This window comes from Salmo salar, chromosome ssa05 (assembly GCF_905237065.1).
Source record: "Salmo salar chromosome ssa05, Ssal_v3.1, whole genome shotgun sequence".
Classification (NCBI taxonomy): Eukaryota; Metazoa; Chordata; class Actinopteri; order Salmoniformes; family Salmonidae; genus Salmo; species Salmo salar.
The window spans coordinates 41,114,958-41,142,278 of NC_059446.1; the positions used below are offsets into that span (position 1 = coordinate 41,114,958).

General features: G+C 42.6%; 1 protein-coding gene and 1 pseudogene across 10 annotated transcripts in view; both read left to right on the forward strand.

Annotated features, from left to right (window-relative positions):
- LOC106604914 (collagen alpha-1(XXIII) chain) overlaps window positions 1-27,321 on the forward strand; it is a 227,699-nt gene that overhangs the window by 160,426 nt on the left and 39,952 nt on the right. For 7 of the 10 annotated variants that reach the window (XM_014200048.2, XM_014200040.2, XM_014200047.2 and 4 more), the window contains exons 3-7: window positions 1,009-1,053; window positions 6,776-6,783; window positions 7,496-7,522; window positions 27,117-27,143; window positions 27,238-27,264. In XM_014200048.2, coding sequence (XP_014055523.1) covers window positions 1,009-1,053; window positions 6,776-6,783; window positions 7,496-7,522; window positions 27,117-27,143; window positions 27,238-27,264 — 134 coding nt within the window. The remainder of the gene's footprint in view (window positions 1-1,008; window positions 1,054-6,775; window positions 6,784-7,495; window positions 7,523-27,116; window positions 27,144-27,237; window positions 27,265-27,321) is intronic. The other 3 variants (XM_014200045.2, XM_045718251.1, XM_045718250.1) reach the window with 1 other exon arrangement.
- LOC106604915 (lysophosphatidic acid phosphatase type 6-like) lies at window positions 8,482-10,430 on the forward strand (annotated as a pseudogene).

Genomic DNA, 27,321 nt, shown 5'->3' on the forward strand with positions numbered 1-27,321 from the left:
ATGTACATGTAGATATGGTTAAAGTGACTATGCATATATGAGAGTAGCAGTAGCATAAAAGAGGGGTTGGCGGGTGGTGGGTGGCGGGACACAATGCAGATAGCCCGGTTAGCCAATGTGCGGGAGCACTGGTTGGTCGGCCCAATTGAGGTAGTATGTGTATAGTTAAAGTGACCATGCATATAGCAGAGCAGAGCAAGAGGGGATGCTGGATAAAATCTACTTTTGGAGTGATGTATTGTGGTACTATGTGCGTTTGTGTTCTATGATCTTAAACACAAAGGGAGACTTGAGATTCACACAGCGTACCCCGACTTTATTTTAGCATGTTCAGCAGCACTAGGGTTTTTTGTGTTTACATAATTCTCTCTGGGCACAGCATCCTGGCATGCTCAAAGCTCCTGCTCTGAACTGCTATAGTTCCTGGTGTTTTAACTGCTCTGGCTGCCTGAACAGCTCCTTGCAGCTTCCTATCTTTACTGCATCTCCACATCAACATGAGTAAGGCCAACAGTATCAGGACAGGCTTTACTGGCAGGTCAGGGGAAGGTGAGGATTGGCACCAAGCCAGTGGAGGAGAGGCGCTGTGTGTGGCTTGGCCGGTCAGAGAGAGGCGATGGGATGACTGTGACTGTGCGGGATGACTGTGTAGTCCATGGCAAGGCCTACTATGTGGATCGCTGACACACACATACACACACCTGTTCCGCTCAGGTGAATCCATCCAGATGTTCTACAGTTCTACAGTAGAACATTCCACCTGTGGCGCCGTGTGTTTGGACATCTGGAGCAGTTTACACACCGTAACCATGCCAACACATATACTACACCCCCAATGAACACACTCCTCTGCCAACACCCACACACACACATCCAACAGTTTTATCTCATCTGTGGCTTACAACCCCCAGGTACCCCTTTAGCCCCTGCTCTAAACTTATAACTTCTTCCCGGACTTTTCAGTTGATGAGTTTGGGCTTTAACACTCTGTGTTTATGTTTCCTTCAGGTCCTCCTGGAAAGCGTGGAAGGATGGGAAGAAGAGGTGATCCCGGTAAGTGTCACATCTCTCTCTTAAACTGTATTTTGGTGCTGTTGTCATCCCCAGATTCTCCTCTTTCTTCTCTACATTCCCTCTCTCCTCTTTCCCCACATCTTTCTTCCTCTTCCCATCTCCCAATTCCCTGTCTTTCCCCTCCCTCTGCTCCATCCCCATCTCTCCAACCACTCTCCATCACCTCTCTCTCTCTCTCTCTCTCTCTCTCTCTCTCTCTCTCTCTCTCCTCTGTCTCTCTCTCTCTCTCTCTCTCATGGACATGCAGGATGTGGCAGTGAGCTAGGACAGTCTGTGAACCGTGACTCAAAACACTATGTGATGGAATAGAGCAGGCATTTCTCCCTGTTCCTCCCTATCCACTCCAACCTAACACTAATGTTGGCCACGTGGTCGCATGAACGTGTTTTAGCGGTGCAGCCTGAGCAGTAGCAGCCGCTCTAGTAGTAAGACGAGGTTAATGACATTGGCAACGTCACTGTCCTCCCTTCTCCTTAAGTGTGTTATGGTTTCTCTAAAACCACAAAACACTTATTGGGAACAAGAACAATGCACAGACCTGAAATCGGTGCATTGTAACCCTTGTTGTACCAAACCGTTTTGTGTAGAAATCCTCAATAATCCAAGTCTCTCTCACTCTTTGACTGGGTCTTCCAACAAATATTGCTTATTTTTTTAACTTTGACTCATTGTCAGATTAAAGAGACATGTTTTTGAGTCTGCTTAGTCTAGCCTGTCTGTAGTGTAAGAACACTAGAAGGTATTATCACGGACTGTGGTGTGTCTGTGTGTCTAAGAGGAAAAACCTCTTGAGTCATGGTTGCGGTCAAGACGGAGTCACGGTCCCCATAATCACGGATGAGGACCATGTTGACTCACTCGTGGATCACTGACGAGTGTTACGAGAAATCAAGGCTCGTACCGTCAAGTAGACACTCCTAGATCTTTCGGTGAGATATTGTCTAGTCTAAATTTGCCGTATCAAATAATACAAAGAAGTGGATGGTATCTCTTGCTACTATCAGATGGTAGTGAACGGTGACTCAAAACACACAGCTATATAGATGCCTTGTGTGACTTAGTGTCTTCCATATGATGATGATCGTCATGGTTCACCCAATGTCAGATTATTCACATAATTATCTAAATATAGCCAGTATATGGTTATATAGTGTTGTTGTGCGTTATAAGACATCCACATTCACCATAAACTTCTCCAGGTCTTCCCTGTCTCATATTCCTCGATATCTCCTCCAATTTATTCTCATACCCAACCATCAGACCGTTGCTTGATCTACCCAGATTGGAGCTGAAAGCCCTCTCTGCTCTGTTCACGGTCCATCAGGCCATTATCAGGACAGCTAAATGGCTATGTTTTGCATCAGGGCCTTAAGTCGTTCCAGCCGCGTGGTGTTCTTAGGATGGAGTTCAAAGACGGACCGATGGAGCGTTTTGTATTCATGTGGAGATGCTAGTTCTTGTTGTCCCAGGACTGGGGAAATGTGTGGTTCTGTTTAGATCTGCCTCTGCCTCGAAAATGGTTTTGTTTCATGTCCATAAGGATGCAGCCTGCTTAGGTTGTTGTGTTGTCCTGGCTCTGGTTGGTTATTACACCATGCTCTGTTTGTGTGACGAAAAATGTTCAACTATTTGAAAAACAAAGAGGAAGTTAAACACACACACACACACACACACGGTTCAGAGTAAAAATGAGAGACAATGAGATCATGGGAGTAGTTCACACAGGCCTGCACACACGCACGCACGCACAAATGTAAACACACACACACACACACACTCGCAAACAGTGCCAGTAAAGGGAGGACCACCTGCCTCAGTGTTTCCCCTATATTAATTTAGCAGCGGTGGCCCACTGCTAAATTGTTGCCACCTCTGCAAAAAATATGATGTAATTATCTGACTGGTGTGTTTGTTTACCTAGCTGTCTGGGCCAGTAGGTCCTTGTCCTAGTGTCTAGACACCCATAAACCTCATTGACTTTCATGCCTCATAAACCACAACACCTTTTTCCTCTCACGTTTGTTCCTTACCTCTTTTCTTATGTCCCTTCACTCCCTTCACTACTCTCCCTCTCTCTTTCTCCCACCCCTCTCTCCCTCTCCTCTCCTCTCTCCTCTATACCATCCACCACTCTCCCAGCTAGCACATAATGCTCTGAGAACCATGTGTTTTTTAGAGCTTGGTGAGAGCGTGGTTGTACTATAGTTATTTTGCATACAACCTTCCCACAATGTTCTGGGAATGGTGCAGGATACCCAGCTAGCACATAACGTTCTGAGAACCTTAGGTGGGAATTTCAGTACTTCAGCATAACGTTTCCTACAGGTTTCCTCATGGTTCTATTTAAAGTAATGTTCTCAAATTCTTCAGAGAACTTTAAGAAACAACGTTCTTCTGTGGGAATTTCAGTACTTATGCAGATTTCTATATAAAGTCATGTTCTCAGAACATTAAGAAAACTTTCCTTAAAAACCACAAGAAATCATTATTAAAGTTCAAACAATGTTCTAAGAATGTTATTTAAAAACATATACATTCCATTCTCAGCTTTCTCTCTCTTTTCTCTATCTTGTTAAAGGGAAACCATTTTTCAATTGCATATTTATCATCTCCAGCACCACCCCAACATCAACATATAGTTTGTGAAAATGCTGCGTTTCTATGTTTTGTAGTAAAAAAGATAGCGGGAGACAAGTGTTTCCAATGATATCATTGGTGTGCATTGTGTGATTTTGACCAATTTTGAGTAGGCATTGCCTACTAATTGCCTACTAATTGTCTACTAATTGGTTGATTATGTCATTGGAAACACTTACCTTTCTCTATCTTTTTTACTACAAAACATAGAAACGTGCCATTTTCACATATGTTGATGTCGGGGTGGTGCTGGAGATAAATATGAAGTTGAAACATTGTGACATTTTCTTTGAAATGTTTTCAGGTGTGTTGGCCGTGCCCACTAATCCTGCCCACTAAGCTTGTTTCCTTTGAAATGGAGTCTATTTGAATAGACTGAACAGCTTTGTATTAGTAAAAAAAAAAAGGCTAGCTCCATGCTGGTGTCATGGTGGACGAATTCCATGGATAGAGAACAAAAGATCATAGGTTTGAATCTCACTGGCATAATGCCACAATAAAAAAGAAATGTTTTTGTATGATTAATGCCTAAGCAAAAACATTTTCATGTGTCATATCTTTGCTTGGAGTTCAAAAAAGTTAACCCAATCTATTAAAAGTCTTATTGAAACATTTTCTCAGAACGTTATTTAATTACCATCAAATAACCTATAATTTCCATTCTCAGAACGTTAATAAAACCTCCCAGGAAAACTTTCCGGGAACCATAATAAAACATTCTCAGAACCTGGGGGCAACCTAAAAATTATTGTTTCTAGAACAGGTGGAAATACATTTAAAAAAAAGTTCCGTTTCACCGGGGTCAGGAAACGTATGACTTCGTTCCCAGAACTTCCAAGGAACCAAATGTGCTAGCTGGGCTAACACTCCACCTCCCTCCTATCCCCTCCTTCCCTTTCTCTTCCTCTTCCTCTGTTTTTCACTTCTCCGTTAGCTCAGATCACGGATCAGATTCTAAACATGATCGGTAATTAAACAGTAATTACACAGCTACAGCAGTAACATCAAATCAAATGTTATTGGTCGCGTACCCATATTTTGCAGATGTTATCGCAGGTGCAGCGAAATGCTTATGTTTTTAGCTCCGACAGTGCAGTAATACCTAACAATACAAAACAATGCACATAAATCCCCCCCAAAAAAGAAAGGAATTATGACATTTCAGAACGAGCAATGTCAGAGTCCGGAGTATAAATATATATGTATGTGATGGTGTGTAGAGACATTATGGACAGTATATAAATTGAAAAGGTGTATACAGCAGTAGTAGCCTATTTGTTAGAGCGGGGCAGCAGCGTAGCCTAGTGGTTAGAGCGGGGAGGCAGCGTAGCCTAGTGGTTAGAGCGGGGAGGCAGCGTAGCCTAGTTGTTAGAGCGGGGCGGCAGCGTAGCCTAGTGGTTAGAGCGGGGAGGCAGCGTAGCCTAGTGGTTAGAGCGGGGAGGCAGCGTAGCCTAGTGGTTAGAGCGGGGAGGCAGCGTAGCCTAGTGGTTAGAGTGGGGCGGCAGCGTAGCCTAGTGGTTAGAGCGTTGGACTAGTAACCGAAAGGTCGGAAGATTGAATCCCCGAGCTGACAAGGTACAAATCTGTCGTTCTGCCACTGAACAAGGCAGTTAACCCACTGTTCCTAGGCCGTCATTGAAAATAAGAATTTGTTCTTAACTGACTTGCCTAGTTAAATAAAGGTAAAATAAAAAAAGTTAAATAGGGTGTCTCAGTGACTTTGTGGTTAGAGTGTCTGCCCTGAGATTGGAAAGTTGGGAGTTTGAACCCTCAGCCTAGTCATACCCAATGTGTCTCTGCTTGGCACTCAGAATTAAGGAGATTGACTATGATCTCCCTATGTCTAGGGGGGTGTACTTGTATATCATGCTGCCTAATGCTATAGGACCAGTAGATAGGCTCCTGAGCCTTTCTGACTTGCACAAACCAAGGCCACTTAGTTTAATACCCCACTACTCCGGAACTGTCTGTTTCCACTCAGACTAGACCCATTCTGACATCTATTACCTACTTTAATACCCCCACTACTCCTGAGCTGTCTGTTTCCACTCAGACTAGACCCATTCTTGTGTCTATTACTCCGTCAGTTGTTGTTGTAGTTGTATTGCCTGCATGTTTCCCTTTCATTGTTGGGGCCCCACCCCGAATGAAAGCGTGCCCATTGGTTGTTATTACAGAGACATCAGAATGAACCTTTTCATGATTGGTTTGATCCAAATAAGCAACATTAGTCCAAAATCAAAGGCTGGATGTAATCTTAAGGATCAACTGGTCCTCCGTGTTTCCTCTTCATCAGTTTAGTCAGGATTGTTGGTTTTAGACCAGAGTGGAGACTTCTCCAACAGTTCACGCTAAGAGTTAATAGAGAGAGGGACGGAGAGAAGAGGAGGAGAGGGAGAGAAAGAAAAGCAGAGAGATAGAGAGACAGATGGAGTGAATGATGGCAGGAGAGAAAGAACGAGAGGGAGGGAGAGAAAGAGAAAAAGAGAAAGAAGAGAGGGAGAGATCGCATATCTCTGGAAAATAACATTTCAGGGACAGTCAGGAAAACAATAAAGGAACAGTCCGAGCTTTGAGAGGATATCCCAAGCCCAGACAGCTTTAAACCCATTCTGATTCAAACCCCCTTCTGATTCTTATCTGGGATATGGGGCCATTAAACTCAAGCCTTCCTTTTTATATCACACTTTCTATTTCCTTTCCTTTTTTAAAATGTACCAATATGTCTCTGTAAAACTCTGAATCACTTTTCAGCCTAATGCAAAACACAGCCATAACCCAGAAGTCAACTCAATGTGTGCTAGTCTGTTTGTCATAAGGCTCTTACCACAAGCTCTGTTGGCAATAAACTTAATGAGCTCTTTCTGTAAGATATACATATCTTTAATTATATCCCCGATCTAAAATACCAAAGTACAAACATTTGTCTATTTTAATTGCTGTACAAACCAGAAAATGTTGTAACAAAATGTTGAATGTATTATACCAGTACTAATAATTATTTTCTCTTTCCTTTTGTTTGTTTGTTTGTTTGTTTGTTTGTTTGTTTGTTTGTGTATTGCAGGAGCTCCAGTAAGTACCATCCAGGATGGATCTCACACACACACACACACACACACACACACACACACACACACACACACACACACACACACACACACACACACACACACACACACACACACAGTGCCAGTAGATGGACCGCACAGAGGAGGTGTGTGTGTGTGTGTGTGTGTGTGTGTGTGTGTGTGTGTGTGTGTGTGTGTGTGTGTGTGTGTGTGTGTCTGTGTGTGTTTTGAGTATTCCGTGGAGAGCGTTAGAGAGCAGGCCAGGGTAGTGACTGGTAAATGTTCCGGGTGTAGAAGACTGCTGCTGCCGCTTCCCATCCCGGGTCCTGTTCCTTGGAAGAGAGAGCTGGGATATCACACAGCTGCCACTGACTCACTGGGTCTGCGTCCCAAATAGCACTCGATTCCCTACATAGGTCATTACTTTTGACCACAGCCCTGATAGGGTGCCTTTTAGGATGCAGGCTGGTGTGCTGTCTCTCTGAGAGGGCAGATATAAGAGGGATAGAATCTTGTTTATATAGTCAGGAGTTTATATGAGATCGTTACAGGGGATCGCTGTGCGCTATCGTTCATTGAACCACACTCGTATCTTGTCTCCAGACGGTGTGTTTGCATGTGTTACAGTAAGGTCTTTTGATGGTGAATGTTGTTTTCTGGGTCGTCTGTTCTAACAATTGTTATGGTGTGTGCTTTACTCTCTCTAACCTCACCAGGGCAAGACTGGGAGAGATGGATACCCGGTAAATTTTATTGACTTTTTAGATTCTCTTAGCCTATTTTGGGCTACTATCCCCTCCATCAAAAGTTTTTCTGTTCTCTCTTTTTTGGGTGATCCTTTTTTTCTCCCCACCCCTATCCTCTCCTTATTCTTTGCCTTTTTACTTACTTCTAACATCAATGAGTGTGTTCTCAACAATGATTAATATAATTCCTGCTCTGTGCGTCAACTGAAAATGTCTGTAGACACACACAGCCCAGTGTGATTAGCGTGGGCTAATTGGTTTATCACCCCAGGTCTGTTCCCAGCCCCACGTCTTGTAATGATGACATCATGGCTGCTGCCTGCTAACAGCAGACAGATCAGAGCCATAGCAGCAGTGATGCATTAGAAGACTTTTCAGTGTGACGCTCAAATGACTCACTGGTTCAGCTTAATAGGCTGTTTCATCAAGTGTCATCGGCCAGTCTTTGAGGGTCTGGAGTTAAACAGTTAATCTACTTCCAAACAATCCCTTGTAACCTCAGACCAATAAGTATATTCGATTTCTGTTCAAATGATAACCTAGTGCGGTCTAGTGCGGAGTTGTCACTCTCGCATCTCCATGTTAAACTGTGATCTGGTGGCCTCTAGTGGTCGTATGGGAAACTCCAACTCTCTGTTCCACTCTGTATGGGCATGATTCCCTGTCTCTCTGGTCTCTGCGGTCTGCTTGGTGATGGTTAGTGTTTTAGCCATAATGAGAATCAACATAGATTACCTCTGCGTACGAATTAGTTTGTGAGTCTGTCTGTCTGTGTGTCTTTATGCTAATATGGTTCCTTTTTGCCCCCCCACCCCTCCCCTACCCCTCCCCCTTAGTGTCAGGGGAACATGCCTCGTCCCATCTAGGGTGATTTTTTTGAGTTGGTTGATGATCTCAAGAGCTCCAGGGCTGGCTGTCCTTATAGTATACTATTTTTGTTAGACAGCAGAGTAATCATGAGGATGAGGAACGTCTGGACCAAAAGTAGGTGTTCCGGGCTCGGTGTCTATGGCGTTCGGATCCCTTCTCTGGTCTCAGAAGAAGACGGAAACAACTCAGACAGGTTCGGCCCTCTCATACCACCTTCTCCTTGCAAGCTGAAACTGGTTCAAGTCCTGTTCCGCCACATGAGCCCGAACTCTGCTGAAGTCTATATCGGATGTCATAGAGGCCCAGTGGGTGCCTAACCTCCTGGAACCCCCCAGAACACACACAGATCAACTACATGGTTACAGACTTGGAAGGAGGTCCACGGCCCTCCTCACCGGTATAGGACAGCTACCGGGCCAACATACTGACCAGGGGTATGTACCCAGGTCAGCTGACCACGGTGGGCATGCAGCAGCTGTATGAGCTGGGAGAGAAGCTGAGGAAGAGGTCCATCCACGACACAGACTTCATCAACCCTACCTTCAGCCCCACAGAGGTCTATGTGCGTTCCACTAACATTGTGAGGACAATAGAGTTTTTGCCAAGTGTCTGGTGGCTGTGGAGATGATCTGTCACATCTACAAACCCAGAAAGAGGGAGAACCTGCAGCTGTGTGTGGGTCCCCTCTTCCACATCCTGTTGGGCAACATAAAAGACAAACTACAGGGCACAACCTCAGAGCTCAACAGGAAGCTGTTCCTCTGCCCACGACACCCCTCAGATCCGCTGTCTCATGGCTCTGCGGGTTTTTGACATGCAATGGCCATCGAACGCTGCTGACATCACCCTGGAGCTGCATCAACACAGGCACACCAAAGAGGCCTTCGTCAAAGTGTCCTACAGGCAAGGACCAGTTGATTCTGGGCTGTAGAGTAGTCTACTGCCCCCGGCAGGAATACAAGCAGGCAGGCCTTCTCTAAGTACTTACTAACCTCTGAACCCTATGTGTCGCTCTGCAACCGCACAGAGGGCGTGGCCGACCTCTGAGGCTTCCACGACACCTCCTCACCTTTGAACCCCAGCTGTGCCCCAAGCACTCACTGTTACCAGCCACCGTGTTTACATCCCACCAGATCTCTCCAGCCCTTGCCTAGCTCATATCAGGATTTCGATTAGTTTTTTTTCGAAATCAATTTGCCTGATAGAAAATAGGTCCATTTATAATCTTTACATAATTCCTGTCTAGTTTTAGACATTCGTGTGACCTGGTGTGGTGTTGTTAACCAAAATAATCATTCCTCCCTCATTTCTTTTTTTATTATTGGTCTCGCGGGCCGAGTATGCTCACCCCTAGGCTAAATGCACAAAGGTAGCTTCACTGTCAAAGTGTATAACTAGCTTTGAAACCACACCCAGGGCAATGGGAACCCTGTGTGCTACCACTCCTAGTGGTTACTGGTTAAGATAGTCCCGTGTGGCTCAGTTGGTAGCGCATGGTGCTTGCAACACCAGGGTTGTGGGTTTGATTCTCATGGGGGACCAGTATGAAAATGCATGTGCTCACTACTGTAAGTCGCTCTGGATTAGAGCGTCTGCTAAATGACTGAAATGTTACGCATGGTAACAGTGATTATTGGGAAAGTTCTGTTATTGTTGGGAAGTCCAGCCTGTATGGGGTTCCCAGATTCCCAGGGCTGCCTGGCTGCTCTCTGCTCTGCCTGGCACCGGGAAGCCTTCCTGACGGGAAATGCCTGCTACTAATTAGACACAGGTGGGGGCAAAAATGTGTGTGTGTGCACATGAGAGAGAGAGTGTGTGTCTCTTTGTATGCTTTTGTGTCTGCCCATTTTTGCACAAGCATGTGTGCGTTGGGGTACGTGGGGTTTTATTTGTTTGGGTGTATACGTACATGTCAGTGTCTGTACGTTATTACGCTTAGTGAATATTACAGTACACCAACGAACTCCAATCATAACATCATTCATTATGAGTGTCTGTTCTTCCAATTGGTTCACCCTTCTAACCCCAACCTGACCACCCTTTCCCCTTTCCCCTTACCCTGCTTTACAGTAACGTATTCATGGTTCACTTCAGATCTAGAAACTCGACAGTCCAATACAGTTAGGTCTCTGTGACACTCCTGTGAGACCTCTGGTAGAGTGTGAGTTTCAGTAGAATGCACAGTAGATGAATCATGTAGTTCATTAGCTCAGACAGCAGGCTGGTCCATGGTCTGATGATCATGCTTCCCATACTGTTACTGGAGGTCTAGCTAGAGTCCACATGAGACATGAACTGGCTTCTCTCTGTCTCTCTTGGTCTCTCTCTCTCTCTCTCTGTTTCAGTCTGTCTCGCTCTGTCTCGCTGTCCCTGTCTCTCTCTCGCTCTCTCAATGTATCTGTATTTGTCTCTGTCTCTCTGTCTCTGTTTCTCTCTGTCTCTCTCTCTCTCAGTCTCTCTCTCTTTGGCAACCTGCTCTCTAACTGCCCTCAAGTGTGTGTGTGTGTGTGTGTGTGTGTGTGTGTGTGTGTGTGTGTGTGTGTGTGTGTGTGTGTGTGTGTGTGTGTGTGTGTGTGTGTGTGTGTGTGTGTGTACTCGAATGCCTGCATGTTTGTCTGTGTAAACTCTGTCCAAACTCCATCTGTCCATAACCTCCATAACATTTTCTCATAAACACAAATGGCAATTTCTGAACAGGACCAGGATGTATTGTGCCTAGGGTTGCAGAGGGAGGGTATATATATATGGAAACTTTTGAAGTTTACCAGCAAACTGGGGTGGCAGGTTCGTTGGGCCAATACCCGAAAAGTTGCTAGATCGAATACCCGAGCTGACAAGGTAAAAATCTGTTGTTCTGCCCCTGAACAAGCCAGTTAACACACTGTTCCCTGGTAGGCCATCATTGTAAATAAGAATCTGTTCTTAACTGACTTGCCTAGTTAAATGAAGGTAAAATAAACTACCAGAATTTTGGTTGGTTTCAAGTTTGACATCTAGTGGCCTTTTTGAGTACTTCAGATTATCACAGGTGTCTGTAATTATCTCTGGCCTGTGTGGCCTTATCACGTTTAAATGAGATGAGCAATACAATATTTTAAAATAAACAATTTAATGACAAAGCTGTAAAACATTATCCTAAATATAAACAATCAACTTAGTGAATACCATTTGTGTTTAATATGAGGGTTTCAGCATGAAATCTCCTTTATATATTTTATCACTTTTGTTTAATTTATCAATATGTCTTTGTTGTAAATGTTTTGGTGCCAAACTGATGTCAGTTTAGAAAAAGTCAATAGTTGGAAGAGTTGCAGAGTTAATTTAAAATAATACCGTTATTCAGTATATATTATTTTCATTAGGCTATTTTCTCTTGAACCATATGGTCTATTCCCTAGAAACTCACGTACAAAATGAATGCTATATACGAAGATTACGCTAACTTTGGTAAATTACCGGTAGCTTTGCAACCCTAGTTGTGCCAGCTAAATGTTATTTTCCCATGAAATAGTACCATCTCTTTATCCTATACCTTGCTCTCTCTCTCGCTCTTTCTCGCTGGTTTTACATCTGCTTGGCTTAGCTGAACAAGAGCCTGACACCCTCAGCACACAGGGGGACACCTTCCTGGTGGTGACAGCATTCCCTTCGGGAGGACTAGCAAAGAGAATAGAAGCAGGAGTACGGGAAAACCGCTGGTTGACTTGAAAGGCATACAAGACGAACTGGCACAGAGAGACAGGAAACACAGGGATATATATACACCAGGGAAATAAGTGACACCTGGAGGGGGGTGGAGACAATCACAAGACAGGTGAAATAGGTCAGGGTGTGACATGTGGGGTTGATGATATCCCAAATGAAATGATAAAATATACAGACCACAAATTCCAATTGGCTATACTTAAACTCTTTAACATCATCCTCAGCTCTGGCATATTCCCCAATATTTGGAACCAAGGACTGATCACTCCAATCCACAAAAGTGGAGACAGATTTTACCCCAATAACTGCTGTGGGATATGCGTCAACAGCAACATTTGGAAAATCCTCTACATTATCATTAACAGCAGACTCATACATTTCCTCAGTGAAAAAAGTGTACTGAGCAAATGTCAAATTGGCATTTTACCAATTTACCGTACGACAGACCACGTATTCACCCTGCACACTCTAATTGACTGACAAACAAACAAACAAACACAAACAAAGACAACGTCTTCAGGGACAAACTTGTGGAGAAGTACAGATCAGGGTTGAGTTATAAAAAAATATCAGAAACTTTGAACATCCCACGGAGCACCATTAAATCCATTATTAAAAAATGGAAAGAATATGGCACCACAAAAAACCTGCCAAGAGAGGGCCGCCCACCAAAACTTACAAACCAGGCAAGGAGGGCATTAATCAGAGAGGCAACAAAGAAACCAAAGATAACCCTTAAGGAGTTGCAAAGCTCCACAGTGGAGATTGGAGTATCTGTCCATAGGACTGTTTTAAGCCGTACACTCCACAGAGCTGGGCTTTACTGAAGAGTGGCCAGAAAAAAAGCCATTGCTTAAAGAAAAAAATAAGCAAACACACTTGGTGTTCGCCAAAAAACATGTGGGAGACTTCCCAAGCATATGGAAGAAGGTACTCCGGTCAGATGAGACTAAAATTGAGCTTTTTGGCCATCAAGGAAAACGCTATGTCTGGCGCAAACCCAACACCTCTCAATACCCCGAGAACACCATCCCCACAGTGAAGCATGGTGGTGGCAGCATCATGCCGTGGGGGGTGTTTTTCATCAGCAGGGACTGGGAAACTGGTCAGAATTGAAGGAATGGCTGATGGCGCTAAATACAGGGAAATTCTTGAGGGAAACCTGTTTCAGTCTTCCAGAGATTTGAGACTGGGACGGAGGTTCACCTTCCAGCAGGACAATGACACTAAGCATACTGCTAAAGCAACACTTGAGTGGTTTAAGGGGAAACATTTAAATGTCTTGGAATGGCCTAGTCAAAGCCCAGACCTCAATCCAATTGAGAATCTGTGGAATGACTTAAAGATTGCTGTACACCAGCGGAACCCATCCAACTTGAAGGAGCTGGAGCAGTTTTGCCTTGAAGAATGGGCAGAAGTCCCAGTGGCTAGATGTGCCAGGCTTATAGAGACATACCCCATACTTGCAACTGTAATTACTGCAAAAGGTGGCTCTACAAAGTATTGACTTTGGGGTGGTGAATAGTTATGCACGCTCAAGTTTTCTGTTTTTTTTGTCTTATTTCTTGTTTGTTTCACAATAAAAAATATTTTGCATCTTCAAAGTGGTAGGCATGTTTTGTAAATCAAATGATACAAACCCCCAAAAATCTATTTTAATTCCAGGTTGTAAGGCAAAATAGGAAAGATGCCAAGGGGGGTGAATACTTTTGCAAGCCACTGTATATAGACATATGACGTTTTAAATGTCTTTATTATTTTGGAACTTTTGTGAGTGTAATGTTTACAGTTCATTTTATATTGTTAATTTCACTTTTGTTTATTATCTATTTTACTTGCTTTGGCAATGTAAACATCTGTTACCCACGCCAATAAAGCCCCTTAAATTTAAAATTGAATTGAGAGAGACTGAAGAGGGAAAGAGAAACAGAGAGAAGGAAGAGAGAGAGAGAAGAGGGAGAGAGAGAGACACATGGCTATCATGCGTTCAGCTCAATAATTCATTTGGGTGCGGGGTTGGCTAGAAGAATTAGCAGTATGATAAACAGAGTTAATAACAAGTCTGTATGTGCAATCCCTGACATAAGTCAGCGTGTGTGTGTGTGTGTGTGTGTGTGTGTGTGTGTGTGTGTGTGTGTGTGTGTGTGTGTGTGTGTGTGTGTGTGTGTGTGTGCATGAGTGCATGCCAATTTCTTATGTATTATAGCCCCTGTCACTTCTTTCTGTCATAAATCATAGCCTGTGAGTTAGAGTTTCAACACAGTCACTCCACTGTCAAACAATCAAAACCTGCAAGTCTGAGAACAACATGGACGAGTAAACACAGACACACACACATGGTCTCTCCCGCTCACACACAAACACACACGTGCATACACTTAGACACACACAAACACACATACACATACACACACTCTCTTACTGACAAACACACATGCATGCACTTACACACACACACACACACACACACACACACACACACACACACACACACACACACACACACACACACACACACACACACACACACACACACACACGCTCTCTTTCACTGCAATACACACACATGCATACACTTACATGCCCACACACTCATGCACAGACACACACTCATTCATATCCCCAGACAACATTATTTATTCGTGTGTCACTTCTCAGACTGATGGACAAGTTTTGTCATACAGCTCATACACTCAAGCAATCTTATTGTTCTTCTTCTGAGGCCACTGCACAGATCAAAAGGATCAGTCTTTCAGCATGTCAGTGATTTTCTCTCCTAAGTGCAGCTCTGGTATGCTTTATAGTGTTCTTCAGTTCGGGATATGCCAGCTATCGAAGAAATGCTCCATTCGAATTTTGGAAATAAGAGAATGATTGTCATGTATCACTAAATCCGCCTGCGTATCCCTAGCATATATAGTTCAATAAAAGGTTTCCCCTGAGGCAAAGAGAGAGAGAGAAAGACAGACAGGGAAGAGGGGAGACATAGAGGGTGGATGGCTGGATTTGTGCATTAGATCCAGATGTGACTGGTCCTCTTTCCCTTTTTTGGATCCCTCTCTCCTTCTCTCTGATCCCTTTCTTTAGGTCTCCAATCTCTCCCTTTCAATCCCTCTCCCTCTCACTTGACCTCACCTTGCATTGTGATGGACATGCCTTGTCTCCTCCTGTGACAAGTATACATGAGGGAGAGAAAGAGAGAGAGGGAAAGAGGGAGAAAGAGAGAGAGAAAAAAACACCTCTCACACCTCATTAGTGCATAGTCTCCCTCCCCTGTCTCTCTGGTGTCCCAATATCAATTAAGCTCAATCACGCTAATTATGAATGTGTTACCATGTGTTGTCTGTCTGCTCCATGTAGACATGTAGCTTTCCTTCATGTTTACACCCAGGCCTCAGCTCTCACAGCTCTGAACCCTAACAGGATAATTAGGCCTTGCAACAACAGGGAGCGTATTAAACACATATTTCATACCTCTTCTATACTATGCTGAAGCCAGGAGGGGTGTTGCTCCACACACACACACCCACACACACACACACACACACACATACACACACACACACACACACACACACACACACACACACACACACACACACACACACACACACACACACACACACACACACACACACACACACTCACCCAAACCCCCTGCAGCCAAAGTCATTTTCCAGAAATGTGTTTAAAAGCCGTCTAATTGGGAGGAATGCTTATGTAGGCAGAGTCACAGCTCCCAGAATCCTCCCTGATTAGTATCTGCTGTGGGACAAGGGGCAAGATGGCCAAGGACACTATGGATACAAACAGACAAAAACCCACAGACAAAAATACATTATTCCATATTCCCTTCTCCCCATTTGAGGTTTAAGTGGTAATTTGAGGCCTATTTTTTTGCTCTCCCTCTCTCTCCTCTCTTTGTCTCTCTCTCCCTTCTGTCGCTCTCTCTCTCTCTCTCTCTCTCTTTCTCTCTCTCTCTCTCTCTGTCTCTCTCTCTCTCTCTCTCTCTCTCTCTCTCTCTCTCTCTCTCTCTCTCTCTCTCTCTCTCTCAGTCTCTGTTGCTCATTCCCTCTGTGGTATGAGATTAAGAGATCTTGGCAGTGTTGTGCTGCCTTTTTGTTCGGTCTTATTTTTATTTGCATTCCAGCTTTTTATTTTTCCGCCTCGCCGTCTGTTGTGTTGGTTTTACCTCGTGAGATGGGGGTAGAAATGGTCCACCAGTGTTCCAAAAGTGGTCCAACCTCATACAGTGAAAACTACTGTACACACACACACACACACACACACATACACCCACGGGCTCTGCCCCACATTATCCTGACATTACAGTCCTTCACTGGGCCATAATGCTCCTCTGATAGATATATGTCTGAACTTAGTGATGTCCCCATTCAGGATGGAAGGGGACCTTTATAAACGTAGCATCCTCTTATCAATCACATAGACTTTTTAAACTTTTTGTTAAAATTGATATTATCCGCTGTTTCGTAGTTGTTCTAATATTCCAGTTTGGATGTCAGTAGCACAAGTTCAGAAGGTTAAAATACTGTGTAACTGTCAACAAAGATTACAGGTTTAATTGTTTGAAGTAGACATTCACAGACACAGACACACACACACACACACACAGACGTAGACATACTCACATACGATCACACAGAGATGTAGAATACACAGACGTAGACAGACTCACATACGACCACACAGAGATGTAGAATACACAGACGTAGACAGACTCACATATGACCACACAGAGATGTAGAATACACAGACGTAGACAGACTCACATACGATCACACAGAGATGTAGAATACACAGACGTAGACAGACTCACATACGATCACACAGAGATGTAGAATACACAGACGTAGACAGACTCACATACGACCACACAGAGATGTAGAATACACAGACGTAGACAGACTCACATACGACCACACAGAGATGTAGAATACACAGACGTAGACAGACTCACATACGATCACACAGAGATGTAGAATACACAGATGTAGACAGACTCACATACGGTCACACAGAGAACAAGCACACACACACACATGTCTTGTTCACAGGCTGTTGTGTGACTTGTTGGGGATCGTAAATCAGTCTTCCTTTGGTCTGATTCAGTCTTCCTGCCAACGGTGACCTCACTGTGCGCACCTCATCTACTCATTCTGACGAGTCTCAGGGGGGCCAGGGCTGCTTAAACGTTCCCAGACGTAGCACCCACACACACATACGCACACAAATAGACAGACAGACGCATACACACACACACGCACACACAGGGAGGTGTGTTTCACAGGGTGATGAAGCCACTGTCTGCCGTGAGGGTTTGTAGAACATTCAGCCCTGCATTACTACTACTACTACTACACACACACACATACACACACACACACACACACACACACACACACACACACACACACACACACACACACACACACACACACACACACACACACACACACTCGCTTATACTTCTGACACACAGCTCCAGTCCTAGTGGGATGTAGGTTCTGCTATGTTTTGCTTCTAAGGCTTGCATGCTTGAAATCATTGACCTTTGAGACCATTTACCTGGTTTCATAATTATAAGCCAGTAGCTATAAGGTTCTATCTGCATTTTTTGTCAAAATTGAGTTATTGACATAGCCTTATTCTGTTCAATGATATCTACCTATAGAGGACTCTAAATACCCACATTCATGTTGTTAAGATCAAAGGAATACAATATAAAAATTGCTGCCACCATTCAATGGGGTTCAGAACTTTAAAATCAATTATCTCAGAATCATCTTCTTGCAGATAGAACCTTACAGCGCAAAGCTACACAGGGACACCCGAAGTCAATCGTAAAAGGAATCATTGTTTATTATCAGGGCACTGGAGCGGTTCCAACCAACTCAATGCACCATTGTACACATGTCGATCAGGAGCTCTCACGGGGCAGTCTCGTTAGTTCTCTTATATACTGCAGACAAGTCATATTTGCATGATTTAACTTATTCATAATTAACTCATCATTAACGTTTGCTTCATGCATGTGACCGACCAATACCTCACGAGGCTTCTTTTCTAAGCTGAGACCTTGAAACTGAGATATCTTTTGTTCTCAAAACAAGGGTCTGGGTGTATTGCCAAATTGCAGATACTGATAGTGAGGATTCACTCAGTCAGTCACATGAATAGAACACAGAAATTGGTTATTAGAAAAGCGCAAAAATAAAAATGTCCATCACAATCCATCTTCTTATCACTTGTGTAATAATTATCATTACATTTTAAAGTAAGAATTAGATTTTAGCTTCTATATCATATTTCTACTAAAGTAAGGGAAATCAACACATAAAACCAGACACTTCATATTTTCAAACCCTTCATTCTGGGTTATACAATCTAATTAGTATGGTAATACTATCATCATAATAAAGGTTATACTTCTATTAGCGGAAGTGAATTTATCAAAAATACACACACATACACAGCATGTTAAATAACAAAATTAGACAAACTAAGAAAAAAATACCCGCTGCAGCCCATTTGGCAATTTGGCATCCCCAACTTCCAAACTGGGATTCCAAACAAGTTGCAGGCGTCCACTCTGGTTGTGTGGAATTATTCTTAGCAAAAGTGGCAATGTGTTCGGTGAGATCAGTTATATTAGGAGAGTGATCTGGGACAAAAGTAAAACATTCATCGCCAATGATTGCACAAGTACCCCCTTGACCTGCCAAAAAATAGTCTGTTTTGCAAAGCCAGTTTACACAATTATTTTAGCAATGCCAATTTTCTCTACATCTCTAGAGATCTCCCAACATTGGTCCAGGGCATATGCATATTGGGGCAAGGTTAGCCCAAGCTACAATCTAGTGGCTCTCCTCACAATTTAGGGGCATAGCTCTGTCTCTAGAAGCCTTGCCTTTCCAAATCCTAATTATAACTATTGATAAATTATCCAACCCAAATTTAGAATGACAGTCCTTAGTGTTTCACATTGGTTCTATCACTTTAATTTAAGACCCTCAACTTAGCACACACCGATACTGGCAGAATGTACATTGACGTACAGTATATTCATCTTATATTTCTTGCATGAACTTTTCTCATCACTTGTGGTAATGACAGATTGTTATCTCAATGCATTTCTGTCTAAACTCCTATACATTTCGCAGTGTGCAGACCTCCATAATCAACGTGATACCCCAATAAACAATGTTGGATAAGCCTAAATCAATTACAGGCACGGTTGACCACCCCCTCCCTCCCGACACACATCCTTCTGGCGTTTCTTCATGTTCTTCAACAGATAGTTCGTCCTTCCAATGGCACATGTTCAAAGTGGATGGCTCTTGGTTATGTCGCTCAGCCACTGTCCATTACAGTTCTTGGTCAAATGATCACTTCAATGCATCTAGATAGCATCTGTGATCACCTTCACTATAACTTTGAGAGAGGACAGACCAGAACAACAGTTTAATTTGCATATTTACCAAAGGGCCAGGGCCCCAGTGGACTGGCAATTCCCCCTTTGGACACATGACTCACATCGTGATTCATGCGTCTAAAAAACAACAACAATGCCTGTTAAATAAAAAATAAACGAATTAGAATAACAAATCAAATTAGAATTGCAACTCTTGATAACTCCATAAGGAAATAATTGTATCCCATAATGTCATGGTAAAATAGACTAGAGACAGGTGTCCCTTATTCAGGGGCAGTGCTCTCTCTCGGTCCTTCTCGTGGTCCGAATCACACATAGGACTATTGATAAATTATAAACTTCTTCTAATTATAAGTGTTTCCGTAGCCCAATTAAATCTCACCCAATGTCTCTAGTCTTTCTCATGAGAGTGATCAGGCTTCACCAGGAAGTCAGAACAGAGGTCAGAGGTCAGTCCTGTACCTCAGATATTATTTAAAGATATTTCAAACATTTAAAAAATGTTCTGTATCAGGTTTACATTTGGCACATTTCTTATTTCTTATACATTTCTTATCAGGAGAATGTACATGTGTGCAACCAAAACTCTGACAATAGAAACTTCAGAAAATATAATTTGTGTACAGCATCCTTTCTAACCTGTAAAAAATAAAAAGACCCCACACAATAAATCAGAGTATTATTCACTAACACATTCATTAACAGGTGGGTTGTGTGTGGGTGCTGACCTGTGTGTAGTAAAAATTGTAGGGTAAAAACAAACAAAATGGCCAGGCCTTACTTAATTTGAGAGCTCCCTTAACAGCTGGATATGGGTACCTTTAACTGCTGTCCCAAGGCACTTGCCATAGGAAGCCTTTCAAATGGAGAGATACAGAATTATTGATAAACATGTAAAAAAACATGTATGTATATATAGAATTATACTTTAGACACATCAGATGATACAGTGTCCCGTCAAGCTGAATAGGCACCTTCTGAAGTAAACAATCTCAGAGCCCCTCTCTTGTAATCATTGTCAGTTTGATCTGTTGCATTGAAATACAATTCTGTACAAACTGTCCTTGGGACATAAACTAGTCAAAATATGAAACCTGTTGTTTAACAAATCCACTAGGACCTTCAAAAAGTTGGTGCTGGCTTATCAGCTCAACATTCGGTACTCAAAACCTTTACTTGGATCTACTTCATTTTGAACACAGTTCCCTTAATGGAAAAGGATTATTGTTTTAGATGACATTACATTCTTGCTTAAATCACTGGTGCTACCCAAACTATAGAATTGAGTAATACATTGTCAAAAACATGTCTTATTCAATTATTCATACCTCTATCCCAAATTCCCTCATTGTGTCCTTTACTCCCACTGTGTCCCTTATAGCCAGTTTGAGTACAGTTTGTACTGGCGGCTATCTAATGTTCCACAGGAAGCTTATCTCTAACCCAAACACCAGATGGCAGCCTCTAATTTAATATCAGTCCCAATGCTTAATCCCTCTGTCTGTCATGTGACCTTGTATTGAAACATTTACTTCGTCAAATGACTGAGACATTGCATTATTAGAATGTTATCTGAAAGCCAATTTCTATTCACTTCGTTACTTTCACAAGTCTCCATATCTGTTTCCTTAAACTAGGACTCCTTTTCCAATAGGGACACCTCAATCACTACTGCTAATACACCCGGATCACTCTCAAACAATGTTCTGCTTTTCCCCATGACAAGGTTTAAAACAAAACAAACATGATAACTTTCTCCATATTAGAAGGCATTCTTTTCATTTTAGTATATCTTCAAAAAGTTACTCTATATTTTTATTACCAATCTCTGTTGAATATTCACTTTCTGCTTCAATATTTATTAAATGTGTATTATTTTAAGATTCATATGTAATGCTTTGGAGGGATCAATATGTATTAACTGGGTTGGCACTGTCTATCAGTCCCCTGTAGATGGCATGCTCTGTCCATAATAAGTCTGGCACCTGAGACAGCACAGACAGTTTCCATTTTGCCTACTCACAAATTGGTTTAGAACGTCATCATTTGGGATATCAACAAAAACTCCATCGGGAGTAAAATAAATTGTAATAATAAATAATAATTATTATTATTTTCCGTTGTTACTTCATCTTTATCCCTAGTAACCCATTATACATTTGTGTTACATCACAAATTTCTCCTCTACACCAGTGTTCTATTCATACAGTGGTTTAAATATTCACTCGTGTTCTATTTAACAGCATATTCGGGAAAAATACACTCTTCTTTCAAATCTCCATACAGAATCGCTATAAATCATATAAATCTTTAGTGATTCACGTCCACATCGCAGCAACGATCACAACGCAGTAGCCCGGGGGTGCATGTTGTCAAGGAAATCTCAGTGTCCGGGGGCATCAATGAACATTGTTACAGCCCTTACCCATCTCAACTGTTACCCTCTGTCGAGGAAATCTCAGTGTCCGGGGGTATCAATGAGCTTCATTGTTCACCCCTTACCCATCTCAGCTGTTACCCTCTCAAACTTTTCAATGGCTTCTCCTGTCAGTGCTCACTATGTGTAGATCGATGGGCGGTGGTGTACAGAACCCCTAGATAACGTTATACAGTGCCTTCGGTGTGTATTCAGACCCCTTGACTTTTTCCACATTTTGTTACATTACAGCCTTATTTTAAAATGGATTAAATATACTTTTTTCTCAGAAATCTACACACAATACCACATAATGCCAAAGCAAAAACAGATTTTTTTAAAATTTCTGCACTAAAAATAAAACAATATAAAAAAATATCTTCTTTACATAAGTTTCCAGACCCTTTGCTATGAGACTCCAAATTCTTACCCTTTTCACACGTACCAACAAATGGATGTGATCATTCTACAGTGGTCCCTGCAGCGTACACTCAAACCGGTGTGATTAGAACGCTTATTTATAACGTCCAGTTTTGATTGACTCAACAATCAGCATTTGAGCTGGCCACACTTTTTTTTCACAGAAACATTTTGCACAAACACAGTCCTTACACAGTCCAGAATGTGACCAATTTATTTTTGGATGCAATGTTCAGACATTCACAGAAGTAGCTACAGCATAACACAATCATTCAAACCGGAAAATGTAGGCTACGTTTGTCCTAGCGCTAACTGAGGTAATATTGACGTAACACAAGCGGTCATATTTGTTTATCTCTCCGCTGACAGAAACGACAATATAAATTAGTTAATAGCAATTGCTATTTATAATTAATCACATCATGGATGAGCTCACCATTGATCTAAATAATTGGGTAAAACACTTTCTAGAAATCGAAAGTAATCCGACGATGGGTAGTTTGTGCACGCCGCCATGTTTGTTTTTTTGCATCAGCCAAAGATAATAAGAGGAGACAAGATGAATTTGGTCTGTATATAGTATGCATGTTGAAGGGGGTGTGTTGTCTATGATCATTCACTTCTCTTCATTCACTTCCGGATGTTTACCTGAAAGATGAGTGAACCATTCCTTCACCTCATTATAACATCTTTGGTCTGACAGATGTTTACATGACACCCAGAATGCATTGTATAATGTCAACAAACTTGGCGCCACACATAGCTGGCAAATAGCTTAGCATTAGCTCATTATAATCAGTACAACCTTCAAAAAGTATGTTATACACATCATAGGTGTCTATTACAATCTATGCAATAATCGGAATGCATTATTTGTCATCAGTACTTGAAAACATGTGAATAAAACTGTAAATACATTATGCTCCATACAAACATACATACATAATTATATACATAATGTATGTGCCTACAGTAGAAACGACAACACGATATACAGAAAATAAAGAACTTACTTTGATAGGAATGTACACATCTCCAAAGTTATTATTTGTAAGGAAAACAATAAGGAAGGCAATGAGAGCGCCAGCCAGCAAATTTTCCAATTTGTGCAAGACTGCGCAAATGTCTGCATACTTGATCTGCGCAAACATTGGTGAAGTGTGTGGGCTCTCCACGCACTTCAGGGAGAAGTTTTTCCAGGTCAGTAAAGCCTCAAACATAAATTGTCTGCAATGCTGAAATGGGCTACTTCTATGTGAATTAATGAGGAGCCGGAACACACCTCAATTCAAACTGTTGTTAGAAAATACAACTTGTTAGAAAATAATTTAAACATAAGTTGAAACATAGCCTATAGATAATTAGCAGGCAGCACGTGTTAACTGTCCTGTCGTGTAATAATCATATTTTGGAACAGTGAGCGCATTCTGACATCACGCGCTGTAACGCTTGTCGTCTGTAGAAGAAGGGGACCAAAGCGCAGCGTGGTGAGTGTTCATATTAATGATTTAATAATAAGAAACACTTCAAACAAACAAGAAAATGAACGACAGCCAACAGTTCTGTCAGGTCACAAAATGTACAAAACAGAAAATAACTACCGACAAACCCCAAAGGAAAACAGGCTGCCTAAGTATGACTCCCAATCAGCGACAACGATGTACAGCTGTCCCTGATTGAGAGCCATACCAGGCCAAAACAAAGAAATACAAAGCATAGAAAAAAGGACATAGAATGCCCACCCAAATCACACCCTGACCAAACCTAAATAGAGACATAAAAAAAGGCTCTCTCAGGTCAGGGCATGACACGGGCATAAAACAACTCATGCTGGGGCGACCGTTAGAGATATTTGGAACTCACGTATGAAAAGGTTAAATGGGAGAAGTTTGGAACCACCAAGACTCATCCTAGAGCTGGCCTCCCAGACAAACTGAGCAATCGGGGGAGAAGGGCCTTGTTCAGGGAGGTGACCAAGAACCCGATGGTCACTCTGAAAGAGCAACAGAGTTCCTCTGTGGAGATGTGAGAACCTTCCAGAAGGATCCCCATCTCTGCAGAACTGCACCAATCAGGCATTTATGGTAGAGTAGCCAGATGGAAGCCAATCCTCAGTAAAAGGCAAATGACAGCCCACTTGGAGTTTGCCAAAAGGCACCTAAAGACTCTCAAACCATGAGAAACAAGATTCTCTGGTCTGATGAACCCAAGTTGAACTCTTTGGCCTGAATGCCAAGTGTTCCGTCTGGAGGAAACCTGGCACCATCCCTATGGTGGTGGCAGCATCATGCTGTGGGGATGTTTTTCAGTGGTAGGGACTGGGAGACTAGTCAGGATTGGGGTAAAGATGAAAGGAGCAAAGTAGAGCTCTGTGATGAAAACCTGCTCCAGAGCGCTCAGGACCTCAGAATGGGGCGAAGGTTCACCTTCCAACAGGACAATGACCCTAAGAACACAGTCAAGACAATGCAGGAGTGGCTTCGGGACAAGTCTCTGAATGCCATTGAGTGGCCCAGCCAGAGCTCAGACTTAAACCCGATCAAACATCTCTGGAGAGACCTGAAAATAGCTGTTCAGCGACGCTTCCCACCCAACCTGACAGAGCTAGAGAGGATCTGCAGAGAAGAACTGAAGAAACTCCCCAAATACAGGTGTGCCAAGCTTGTAGCGGCATACCCAAGAAGACTCAAGGCTGTAATCACTGCCAAAGGTGCTTCAACAAAGGACTGAGTAAAGGGTCTGAATACTTATGTAAATGTCATATTTTTGGTTTGATTTTTAATAAATTAGCAAAAATTTAGAAAAACCTGTTTTTCTAAATTTTTGCTAATTTATTATGACCCCACTGGAAAGCTCCGCAGGCAGAATCAATCATCCTGTTCGTTGACACCCAATTGTTGTGGAAATTCTGACACATGGACACCCGAAGTCAATCTTAAATTAATCATTGTTTATTATCAGGGCACTGGAGATGTTCCAACCAACTCAATTCACCATGTACACATGTTGATCAGGAGCTCTCACGGGGCAGTCCCGTTAGTTCTCTTATATACTGCAGACAAGTCATATTTGCATGATTTAGCTTATTCATAACTAATTAATCATTAATGTTTGCTTCATTCTTGTGACCGACCAGTACTGGGTCATGCTTGTGAAAGACCAATACCTCACAAGCTTCTTCTGAGACTTTGAAACTGAGAAATCTTTTTTCTCAAAACAAGGGTCTGGGCGTACTGCCAAATTGAAGATACTGATAGCGAAGATACACTCAGTCAGTCACTTGAATGAACACAGAAAACGGTTATTAGAAAAGCACAAAAACAAAAATGTCCTTTAACACTAATTAAACCCTAAGGGCCCATGTAATCAAGGATACATTATAGGTCTTCAAAGAACCCTGTGGTTTACAGGAAGATATTCATAGCTTATCTTCGACCATGCCATCTCATTATGAGACCAAAGCGAGACTATGAACAGTAAAAACGACTTATATAGTCCTCTTTCTCCCTCTGCACCCTCCTGTCCTCCCTCCATCCATCAAAGCATGAAGGCAGACGCAGTCGTAGGGTTTCGCTTCGAGAAGCTTCTGTGCAAGGTACTCTAGGGGCTGGAGAAACAGAGAGATGATGATAACATTTATTATTCTTCCCACTGTAAGTCTTCAGAGGTCAGGGGACAGAGCTGTTCGACAACGTTTGGCAGCTGAACATGGCTCAGGTCTGCCTCCTATTTCAGCACCTCTGTGAGAGTGGACAGCGACTAAAGACAGCCATAACTTTTACCTCTCTCAGTTTATATACATTGCACAGGCCAGAGCTTGAAGTGATGCACTCTGCAGTAATGCAGGCTATATGAAGTGATGTATTCTGGGACATATACTGTGTGTGTTTTGTGCTGGGTGCAGTCGGGACATTTGTTTGTGTGTTTGTGTGCCTGCATGCGTGCGTGCCTGTGTGTGAGTGGGTGGGTGGGTGGTTCGGAGGTGTGCTATACACAGCTAGGACATGTCCACCCACAGTCCATAGAAGCAGACACACCGTCAGCCCTCACCCTCCTCACACACACACACACACATACCAAATGGGGCAGAATATATAATGTGTTTAAACACTCACCTTTTGTCTTTTTCCTTTCCTCCTCCACCTTTGGCTCACTCATGAAACACTTTGTGTTCATGAAACACTTTTGTTATTTACGGTTGTTTATGTCTATTTGTTTATGACCTCAGTTGCATTACCCAACTCTGTTACAGATATTTTTCTGCCCAGAGTTTGTTTGTGTGTGTGTGTGTGTGTGTGTGTGTGTGTGTGTGTGTGTGTGTGTGTGTGTGTGTGTGTGTGTGTGTGTGTGTGTGTGTGTGTGTGTGTGTGTGTGTGTGTGTGTGTGTGTGTGTGTGTGTGTGTGTGTGTGTGTGTGTGTGTGTGTGCGTGCGTGCGTGTGTCTTCCAATAGTTTTATACGAGACAGACACACAGAGAGAATGTTGTACTAGAGGGGTGACATCATTGTTGGTTTGGCTAACAGAAACAGTGTCCTCGGAGTCATCAGTGAGATTTACAAGCAGCCATTGACTCATTTTATACTTCATTCACTCACACACACTCACACTTTATAGGCTGTTCTCTAATGGATCTCTGGGGCAATCACTGCTCAAAACACATGGGTTAATCTGTCTCTTTTAATTTTCTATTTCTCTTGTTTTCTCTTTCCCTCCCCATCTCTCTCTAGGGCCCGCTCGGCATGGATGGCAAACCAGTGAGTATCTATTTGACATTTGAATGAAACATCCTCTAATTTTACTGCAATCTTTTATTGATTTGAACTCTTTGACTCTCTCTCCTCTTCGTAGGGTCTTCCAGGTCCTAAAGGAAGTCAGGTACGCTCATTCCTCTCATTCCTGCCGTGGTTGTCATGTTGTTGGGAGTGGGAAACA